The sequence below is a fragment of the Canis lupus genome, chromosome 18, assembly GCF_048164855.1.
Source record: "Canis lupus baileyi chromosome 18, mCanLup2.hap1, whole genome shotgun sequence".
Classification (NCBI taxonomy): Eukaryota; Metazoa; Chordata; class Mammalia; order Carnivora; family Canidae; genus Canis; species Canis lupus.
In genome coordinates, this window is record NC_132855.1 from 28701427 (window position 1) to 28712887 (window position 11461).

At 36.4% G+C, this 11461-nt stretch overlaps 1 protein-coding gene across 1 annotated transcript; it reads left to right on the forward strand.

The window, feature by feature from the left end:
- The first annotated feature begins 9967 nt into the window (after positions 1-9967).
- On the forward strand, positions 9968-11006 carry PRPS1L1 (phosphoribosyl pyrophosphate synthetase 1 like 1). Its single transcript, XM_072784761.1, is given in 4 exon segments — positions 9968-10277; positions 10280-10748; positions 10786-10972; positions 10974-11006. Coding segments are annotated over 4 exon segments (999 nt in total).
- Positions 11007-11461: the final 455 nt, after the last annotated feature.

The following is an 11461-nucleotide window of genomic DNA, read 5'->3' on the forward strand; positions in this document are numbered from 1 at the left end:
TCTGCTACCACTAACCTTCCTGAGACATTTTCTCCCAAGGGACAGGTGTCCTCTGCCAGTGGTGGTTGCTGCTTGCTGCCTCCACAATTTTGCCCTCAGGGAGAGAATCTGAGCACAGGCTTATCCTAAATTCCTGATCCAAGAGCTAAGACTAACTGTCATTATCCTAGGTTTCAGTTTTATAGACTTCATGGGTCAAGAGGGTTAGAAGTTAAGGCCCAGGGCCTGCCCAAGGGGAGGAGTCTCATAGGAGACCTTCTACTTATTAAATTGGGACCCAAAAGCTTTCTATCTTCAGAATAATAGTGAACCAGAAGTAAACCTGCCCCACAGTCCATAGTAGGGAAGGATGACTTGTGAGCAGAGCAGATAGCAGACAATAGTGTTGGAAAGATGGGTGAAAGTGTTGGGAGGAGGGGAATCCCTGAGAAGTTGCTATATTCCCTGGATAGGCCAGGGGAACTTAAATGCTGTACATGGTTTCAGGTGGTCGCAGACAAGTAGCAGTTCCATGCAGAAATCAGAAACAAATTCTTTCTGGAAAAAGAAACTTTCATTTTAGACTTCAAGGAATTTCCTCATATAAAATTTCATATGTCATAAGGATACATAGTCAAATATAAATAAGCAAAAAAGAAAAAAGGCAACATGAGTGAGAAAAATAGACAGCACATACAGATTCCAAAAACTTCATATGTTGGAGTTACAGATATATCTTATGACACAGCTATTATACTAGGTTTAAAAAATTAGTCTGATATAAGAATAAGTATGAAGATAGCTTCAGAGAACAAAACTCTAAAAGCAGCCCCTATAGAATTGAAAACAAAACTACACAAATGTTTTCAGATGAGAAATACAATAACCAAATTAAAAATGAAATAGACATACAAACTTATTAAAGAGGCCAAAATCTAGAACACTGGCAATACCAAATGCTGGTGAGGACGTGAAGCAATAGGAACTTTTATTCCTTGGGGGGTAAAAGTTGCTGGTGGGAATGCAAAATGGTACAGACCCTTTGGAAGAAGGTTTGTAGTTTCTTATAAAACTCAAACCACTTTTACCATATGACCCAGAAATCACACTTCCTGGTATTTATCCAAAGGAATTGAAACTTTATGCCTACATGAAAATCTCCACATGGATGTTTATAGCAGGCTTATTCATAATTGTCAAAGCATGGAAGGAACCAAAATGTCCTTCAGTAGATGAATGGATAAATAAACTTGGTCTATCTAAACAATGGAATGATAATTAACACTAAAAAGAAATGAGCTATCAGGCCATGGTAAGATATGAAGAAAACTTAAATGCTTATTAATAAGTGAAAAAAGTCAATCTGAAAAGGTTACATTCTGTATGGTTCCAACAATACACATTCTGGAAAAGGCAAAACTGTGGAGACACTAAAAGGATCAGTGGTTGCTTGTTGTGAGGGAGGAGAGGAGAGACAAATAGGCAAAACACTGAAGATTTGGGGGTAGTGAAAATATCCTTTATGACATTATCATGGTGGATACATGTCATTATACATTTGGCTAAAGCCATGAAAGGTACAACAAGAGTGAACCCTAAGGTAAACCATTGAGTTAGGGTGATGACAATGTGTAGGTTCAACCTTCATTTTTAAAAAGTGCCATTCTAGTGAGTGGTGTTGATAATCAGGGAGGCTATGCCCACAAATCTTCATAATCTACCTTCTTCTCAAATTTTTTTGACTTAAAACTGCTCTAAAACAATTTTTTAAAAAATAACTTCAATCTATTATTTTTATACCATAATAGACCCAGGTAAAAAAAGAATAAGTAAACTGGAAAATAGGTCAGAAGAAGGGATTCAGAATCCAGCATAGAAAAAAAAAAAAAAAAAAAAAAAACTATGAAAGAAAGGTTCATGGGAAGTTGAACGAGAGGCATATCTTAAGTTTCATTAGAATTTCAGTAGTAAGAGAGAGAATTGGACAGAGTTAATATTTAAAAAAAGTAAGAGGGCGCCTGTGTGGCTCAGTTGGTAAGCCTCTGCCTTCCATCCAGGACCTGGAATGGAGCCACATTGGGCTCCCTGCTCAGCAGAGAGCCTGCTTCTGCTTCTCCCTCTGCCCCTCCCCCCCAACTCGTGTTCTCGCTCTGCGTGTGCGCGTGCTCTCTCTCTCCAATAAATACATAAATAATCTAAAAAAGAAAAAAGAAAAGTAAGGAGATTTTTTCCTACCATCCAGGAAAAACACCAATCCATAGATTCAAGAAACCAAATGGATCTCAAACATGTAATTACTTTTAAAAAATTCCAACCTAGACTCATAACAGTGAATCTGCATCAGAAAGAAAGAAAGAGGGAAGGAAAATCTTAAAAAGCAGCTAAAGGGAAAAAAATGTAGTAACTTCAAAAGAGTAACTTCAAAGCAGGCTGAGTTCTAAACAGCAATAGAATCCAGCGAAAGGGAAAATGATGGCCTCAACGCACTGAAAGAAAATAACTGATGACCTGGAGCTATACACCTAGCAAAAATGTCTTTCAAGAATAAGAGTGAAATGAAGATATCACAGAAAGAAAAATGAGAGTTTTTCATTAGCAGTATCCCGAAAATTTGTAAGGATGCACTTTAGGCAGAAGGCAAGTGATCCCAAATGGAAATTTAAGATGCAAGAATTAGAGAGAAGCAAAGAGAGTAATACATAGGTAGATATGCTTAAATGAACATTGATTATATAAACAACCATAGCAATGTGACTGTGGAAGCAAAAAAGAAGGAAGAAAAATGATAATACCTGGTCACTCTGTGTTAGGAAGGGATAAATCAAGTTAAAAGACATGAAGTTAAATGGAATTTATAAGCAACACAACTAATACATAAACAAGCAGTAAAGCTAAAGCCAAAAGATAGGAAAATAAACCAAATACTATTCAAAAGATAGCTAATATAATCATATTACACCAGACAAAATAGAATTTAAGGCGAAAGACATTACTAGAAAAAAAGAGTTTTGCTTTAAAAACTAAAAAGCTACAGGAATTTACATTTGGAGATAGCCAATAAACTCAAAATACAGAGAAATAAAAGGTTTGTAAAGAGAGACAGATGTATACGAACAATCACTGTTGGAATTTTAACATATTTCTCTTAGTATTTGATGAACTAGACAAAAAAATAAGTAAAGATACAGAGTACATAGATAACATTGCAAACAAACCACATCTAATGTGTGTTTATCTAACTACTCCAGAGTACATATGAGCACACATGGAATATTTATGAAAAGTCATCACTTAGGATAACAAAAATCTTTCAGTAAATTTTGAAAGACTTAAATCACACCTAAAGCATGTGTTCTGACTACAGTACAATTAAGCTAGAAACCATAAACAAGATATCAAAATTTCCTATATATTAATTAATCAAAAAATTAAATAGCCCTTGAACAAAGAAAAAATTGCCATTAAAATTGGAAAATAATTTTCCCTGAATACCCACAGGAATTACTATAAAAAATTACACACAGAGACGCCTGCGTAGTTTAGTTGGTTAAGTGTCAGACTCTTGATTCTGGAAGCTCAGGTCGTGATCTCAGGATGGTGAGATCGGGCCCCTTGGGCTCCACACTCTGAAGCAGTCGGCTTGTCCCTCTCCCTCCCATGCCTGCTTGCTCTCACACTCTCTCTCTCAAACAAATAAATAAACTAAATCTTTAAAAAAATTACACTCAAACCTTCAGTCAAAAAACTACTTAGAAAAAATATATAGCTTTAAATATTAACAATAAGCTAAGCATTCATCTCACAAAGTTTAAAGAAAGTACACCAAAATAAACACAAAGAAGAGATAAAAGGAAATAATAAAAATAATCTTAAAGTCAATCAAGTTTAAGACAAGAAGCCAGTGAGGAGTGTATGAACAATTTCAAACATAAAATCAATAGACTTCTGATGAAATTGACCAAAAAGAAAGAGAATAGTTACGAAAACTCAATACTAGAAATGACAAAGGAAACCATGTTAAAGATGCTGCAGATACTAAAAATACAATAGGAGAATATTATGGAAAGCATCAAATCATCAAATTTTAAAATTATGATGAAATAGGAAATTTTGTTAAAAAAAAAAACAACAATATAACTGGGCAGCCCTCGTGGCCCAGCAGTTTGGCGCTGCCTTCAGCCAGGGGTATAATCCTGGAGACCCAGGATCGAGTCCCACGTCGGGCTCCCGGCACGGAGCCTGCTTCTCCCTCTGCTTTGTCTCTGCCTCTCCATCTGTCTCTCGTGAATAAATAAATAAGATCTTAAAAAAAAATGGGTGTATCCCATTAATGTAAGGTCGGTTTAACATTAGAAGAGAAATCACTGTAATTTACCATATTAAGAAGTTGAAGACAAGAAAATCATATTATAATTTCCAAAGATGTGGGGAAAAGCATTTAGCATTAAGCCTCTTTCTTAATTGAAGAAAAAAAAAAACTTTCAGCAAACTAATAATAGAAAAGACTTTCTTAATCTAGCATTTTCTGATAAAATGCAACACACAATCGTTCCTAATGGAAAAATATTAAAAATCTTTCCTTTTGAGATTAGGAACAAGGGAAGAATGACCACTGTCACCACTTCTAGTCAGTTTGACTTCAGAGGATTTTAGCCACCACCAAAAGCCCAGATGATGGAAAAGTACAGGGAACAGAAGGAAGAACCCTAATTGCTGTTTATTTCTAGGTGATATAATGGCTTATAGAGAAACCACTAAAAATCACAAATAAGTCTTAATAATGGGCACAATATTTAAATTATCAGGTATATTCCTATATAATGGTTAGACAAAACAATGTTCAATAAATACCATACAGATCATATAAAAATTATCTGGAAATATCTTAGAAAACATACAGAACAATACTTCTAAGGGAAGACTTCTACAGAAAGATTATGAAAATTTATTTTCATTTTAAAGAGTAATTAAGTGGAAATAAATAGTTTGTTCATGGATTGGAAACCTTAATATGACAAAGTCAATTTCCCCCCTAAACTGATTCATAGATTTAATGCAATTCCAATAAAAATTTTAAAAAAATTTTAGTGAAATTTGAAAGCTGATTCTAAAATTTGAGTGTAAGTATGAAGGGATAAGAAGAGCCAGTATATCCTTGAGGAAGAACAATAGGTAGGCCTTAAGGTTTTACTCATTCTAAGACATATTTGATGAAGAAACTCTTTTGTGTTTGCTTATTTTTTCTTAAATAAACTAATACACAAAGACTTCCTCCCAAGGGGCAACATCAAATCAACCTAGCAACTATTTACCCTATACAATGCTAAGTATCCCTATGAACAGCCAAATGGTCTTCAGAGTATGACAAAAGATTTTTCTCAGTGGCAAATACTTTAAGAAACTCAAGGAAGGGAAATTAGATCATAAACAGGAAAGCCTCTTAATTTTTATTCAATTTTTACTGGGCTAGTAGGTAGAAATTGCTTTTTAGATGTGCAAATGCCTAATGGATTTTTTAAATCCCCAAAATAATAAGAGTTCATAACCTACATGTACTTGTCAAAATATTAGGTTGAAGTGTGTATGTTTATAGTTTTTAAAGAATTATGTGATATTTCAAAACAAAATTCATACACAGAAAAGAAGGCGATGAAGAGAAAAAAAATCTAGAAGCAAAATTAAAATGCCACATCAGAATAGCTAGAGAAATGAATCAAAGAATAATAAACCAACCATGCCTTTTATTTTCTCAAATGGCAAAATAAACGTTGATGATATAAACCAGTGGTTCTCAAAAGTGTGGTCACCAGAAGGGCAGCATTAGCATTGCCCAGTATTTTAGTAAAACACAAAGTCTAAGTCTCCACCTTAGACCTACTAACCGAGAACTGTAGGGACAGGGCTCAGGAATGTATATTCTAACAGTCCCTCCTAGATACCCTGATGCCTTTCAAGTTTGAGAACCACTGAACCATTCCAAACCACACCTCACTCAACTTTGATCTTAAAGTTTATTATGGGGATTAAATAAATGGTCACAATTGAAAAGAAAAAATAAAATGTCTTAAATGTCAAAAGTAGGTTTGAATAGCATAAATGGACCTTGTGTTTTCTCAAAATATAATTAACATGAGTTATCTTTTCACTAATTTCATGAAACTAATATTCCACACGAGAAGACAAAGATCCATCATCAAAAACTGCTTCAAAAGACTTAAATATTTCACACAAATATTAGGAAGATATTCCTTATTTGCAATTTACTAATTATGGAACCTCTCCATATACTGCTTCATCTATCATTGCAATTATATATTATTCAGCAGATGTACCATCATTTTTATTCCAAGATTATTATCTCAGACTAGGATTTTCAAGTTCTCCCGAAGTTTTTTTTAAAATTGAAAGCGTTTCAAAAATACCCCCATGCATCTACAATAATATACTCAGAGTTAAAGTGGCATTTCTGAATCACAAAATTTTCTCCTTTTCTCCTATTTATTTCACTGAGCTTTGTTTACCTAATCACTATCTTCACATCTATTGTGTAAAATGACAGATTTCCAACTAAAAGCTCAGTAAACGCACACAGTACTCAACTTTAATTGTAAAAAGTTACAAAATTTAAAGCATTTCTACCAATGTAAAACTCTGTGGGAAATTTTCTCAAAGTATTGTGGATGATTATTATGAACAAAATAAATGAGGTAAGGTAATGTTACAATAATGATCTGGAACTGTGAGTCAAACAAGTAAGATTAAAGGCACAAAGAAACTCTTCCTAATAAACAAGCAGATAACTGCTGGAAAGAAAAATATGTTCCTTGTTTGAAATTAACTGCCAAACATTCTCAACCTACACAAAGCTGTCATAAAGGACATCTAAATCTGTCCTTGTTTGTAACATGTGTTGTGACAAGATTTGACAGTTTATCAAAGAACTATAATTGCCACCTAAACATCTAGCATTTTGTCAACTGCAAGTATGTTTAGTGAAAGCATTTATTTTGCTTAAAATACAACAACTGTTTTTCTCCACTTTCTAAAAGAATTGACTGGATTTCTTTTCTCCTTAGCTGATCAAGCTGCATCAGGGCTCTCTCTTTGAATTATTTATGTTGGAATTGTGAAGGGTAAAAGAATAATCAGTAAAGCAAGAAACTATTTCCAAGGTAATATATATATATGTATTCTGGGTATTGACTCAAAGACCTTCAAAATATAGCAATGCTCACAGATCTGTAGAGATGACATTTAAAGATGCTTGCCTTGGGAAAGAGAAAGATAGGTATTTTCTCTATACCACAATTTATTTATCCAGAGTAATTTATTCAGATATGATGTCTTAAATACAGAGAATGTGTTCTTCAATAAGCATCATTCCTACTTGTAACTTTTGTTAGAAACAGCCAATGATAAAGTAGATGTGTTTCTCAACCTACAGAGACCAAAGTAAACAGGAGCTAAATCCCCTTGCAATAGATTCACGTAACAGAAATGTCAGAGTAATAAAGATATTTCCATGACACTGCCAATTGCTCATTTCAGGAAATAATTTTTTAAAGAGTTTTCCAGTCTCAGGTTTGGGACTTTGTTCCTTGTAGTTGTTTGATAATAAAAAAAAGTAACATTTTTATACGAAAATTTCTGCTGGACTTTTAAATTTTTCCTTCATTCTCATAAACCTCAAAGAAAAATGAAATAGTGAAAAAAAAAACCCTATTTGGAAATTCAAGAACCCACATTTTAGTGCACACTCTGCCCTCTAATTAGCTGTTAGATCCCAGTCAAGTTGCTTCATTTCTCTGGGCCTCAGATCTATGTCTGTGAATCAGGATGTTGGACTGGAAGGTCTCGAAGGCCATTTCCATCTTTAACATTTTATGATTTTAGACAAATCCCTGAAACTATAAGGTGTTGCAACAGCCAGAACTTGGAGCAAAAATAGCAGCAAGACAAAAATTTCTCCTACTTAACACCTCAAGGAAAATGCAACCAACTATGTGTTTTTAATGTTTACATTAGCATTCAGTCCTATTTAGGTAATAATAAGTCTATTTAAAAATCTGTTTGCTGTTGCTTTAAAAAGTGAAAAATGTGTGACACATTGAGAACACTAAGAGAAAAATCATTTTAATTGAAGCTGCAAGTACTTTTTAGTGCTGCTAAATTAAGCCACAGAATTTTCTTTAGAAATCACTGTATGTAGTCAGGCCAGGGAGGAGAATTACATAGTATAGATGGGTCTGCTGATTTTATGATAGGAAGGAACATGAATGGAGGGCTGTGGACAGAAATGAGCTGGCATGCACTGTCAACCATGAAGAGTCTGAATTGAGGACTGGGAGATGTTGATGTTGGGGAGATGTGACTGGATCAGCAGCAGGACATTTTGATTGGTCTTTTTGACATGGCTGTTTATATGGCTTTATAATAATAGCACATTTGATATAAAAACACTTTTTTTCTAGCAAAGTAGTGTGTTTCATGGACATTGCCAAATCTTACCCATTTCTGTTGCCTACTCTAATTCCTGAGCTTATCCCATCTGTGAACCCAACCCAGTGGGGGAGCTCAAAAGTGGGGTGAGAAAATATATTCAGCAAATTATTTACTAATTTCAAAATATGAAAAAATGGTTGATTTTAGGCTAAATCAAAATGTTTCCAAACCAAATGTCAGACACACAATGAGCAGGATAAAAATGTATGATCTATATCTGATGCCTCCATTATTTTTATGACACAGTTTGTTCTTGAAATTCCTCATCTGTGCTGCATTCCACTTCTTTCCCCATTACTCTAACTCTCAATTCACTTTAGAAGCTATGTACTTAAAATTTACTAACACTTAATCATTTTATATATTTTATTAGTGTTTTTTTCATTGTATAAGTAATGCAAGTGCAAATACTATATTAATAGATGGCAATAAAATGTGATAGCCCTTCATCCCAAACTTCCACCAAATTACTCCCCTCTCCAAAGATAATCACAACAAAAGAACCCCCATAATGACTTGATGTTTTGACTATTACTTTTAAATATGTAAATTTCATATTATGCATATCTTTTTGACTGGATTTTTTAGAAATACCTTGGGGATATTTCCATATGACTACATAAGTCAATTTCTTTAATGGCTGCTTATGTGCATATAATACATTATATGATAATTTACCTGTTAATGGACATTCATTATTTTCCAGATTTTGCTATTCTTGGTAATTCTAGAGAGATTACTATTTGTCATTCACCATCTTATATTCTGTAAATGATACAACACTTGACACTCGGATTACCTCAGGAAATATTGATCGAATGAATTAATACAGCAATAAATACCACCATCAATACATTTTCGGGATGCCTGCAATTATTTCCATTGAATAGATCCCTAGAAGCAGATACATCCAGTCAAAGGTTATACACAAGAAAATTTCCCTTGCAAAACTTACACTTACCCATTTTATTACAATAGAGGAGTTATCTATCTCATAAATTTGGCGCGTCTGATGTGTGAAAATAATTAGCATTTTCCTGGTTACTAGCAATTTTTGTATGTTTATTACCCACCCACCCCCCATGAACTATTTATACTATTTCCAAACTTTATTTTTAAGATTTTATTTATTTATTCATAGAGATACAGAGAGAGAGAGAGAGAGAGACAGAGATACAGGCAGAGGCAGAAGCAGGCTCCATGCAGGGAGCCCGATGGGGGACTCGATCCCGGGTCTCCAGGGTCATGCCATGGGCTGAAGGCAGGTGCTAAACTGCTGAGCCACCAGGGCTGCCCAAGACTTGATTTTGGGCACTTTGTCAGAGTGTGAAGTGAATGTGAAACAGGAGCTTTTCCTACCATGGAGCAGCTCGTGGCCAGAACCAGCACAACCCAAAGGCCTTGGCTGGTCCCGGGTCTGACTCGGGCTGTGGTCCTGGCCGCAGCGGTGGCCGCTGGACGACGAGTGCCCGACCTACTGACCATAATGCCAGACATCAAAATCTTCGGTGGCAGCTCCCACCAGGACTTATCCCAGGAAATTGCCCACCACCTGGGGCTGGAGCTCTGCAGGCTGGTGACCAAGAAATTCAGTGACCAGGAGACCTGCGTGGAAATGGGCAAGAGCGAGCGAGGAGAGGACAACTACACGGTGCAGAGCGGCTGCGGCCACACCAGCGACGGCCTAATGGAGCTGTTGATCATGATCAACACCTGCAAGATCGCTTCTGCCCACTGGGTTACTGCAGTCATCCCGTGCTTCCCTTATGCCCGGCAGGGTAAGAAAGATAAGAGCCGGGCCCCATACCTGCCAAGCTTGTTGCAGATATGCTGTCTGTAGCAGGTGCAGATCATATCATCCCCACGGGTTTACATGCTTCTCAAATTTAGGGCTTTACATGCTTGGACTTACACACTTCTCAAATTCAGGGCTTTTTTGACATCCCAGTAGACCATGTGCGTGCAGAGCCAGCTGTCCTCAAGTGCATAAGGGAGAGTATCTCTGAGTGGAGGAACTGCACTGTCGTCTCACCAGACAGATGCCCCTGGGGAGCCAAGAGAGTGACCTCCTTCACTGACAGGTTGAACGTGGACTTCGCCTTGATTCACAAGGAGCAGAAGAAGGCCAATAACATGGACTTTAGGGTGCTAGTGGGAGCCTTGAGGGACCGTGTGGCTATCCTCATGGATGACATGGCTGACACCTGTGGCACCATCTGTCATGCAGCTGACAAACTTCTCTCAGCTGGAGCCACCAGAGTTTACTCATGGAAACTTGACTCAATGGTCAACGTTGACTCACAGAATCTTGACTCACGGAATCTCTTCTGGCCCGGCCATTCCTCGCATCAACAGTGCATGCTTTGAAGCAGTAGTAGTCATGAATATCACACCTCAGGAGGAGAAGATGAAGCACTGCTCCAAAATACAGGTGATCGACATCTCCATGATCCTCGCCGAAGCCATCAGAAGAACTCACAATGGGGAGTCTTGTTTCCTACCTATTCAGCCATGTCCCTTTATAATAGAACGACCTCGGGTCATTCTATTTTAAAATGAAATAAGATAAAATAAAAAAAAGAATGAAAACATACCCTGCCACTTGTTTTTTTTCTTGGAATTTGAGGAAAAGTTCAGTAGAAGACCCGCTTGCTCACTTTGTGGCTTTCTGCATCCCACATCTGATATATTTGAGTTTATCTTATATTGAAGAAAGATTGAGGATAATTGCTGGGATTTTCTCTCTAGGTTGTCTCATTCTGGCTTCTTGAGTATTTTGTGAACCTTGCAGCTCTCACTGCAGTTCAGCTACTGATTTCAGACTTTGAGGGTGTTGTGTGGAGGTGTCTGAAAGTGATTAGGGAAGTTTAAGCTACATATGAATGCCTCAGGATAACTAGCAACTGCAGCCAATCTGATCCACCATCCTCTCACCACTACCTTTTCATACCACCCTTCACTCCTTTTTATTCCCCCTCCT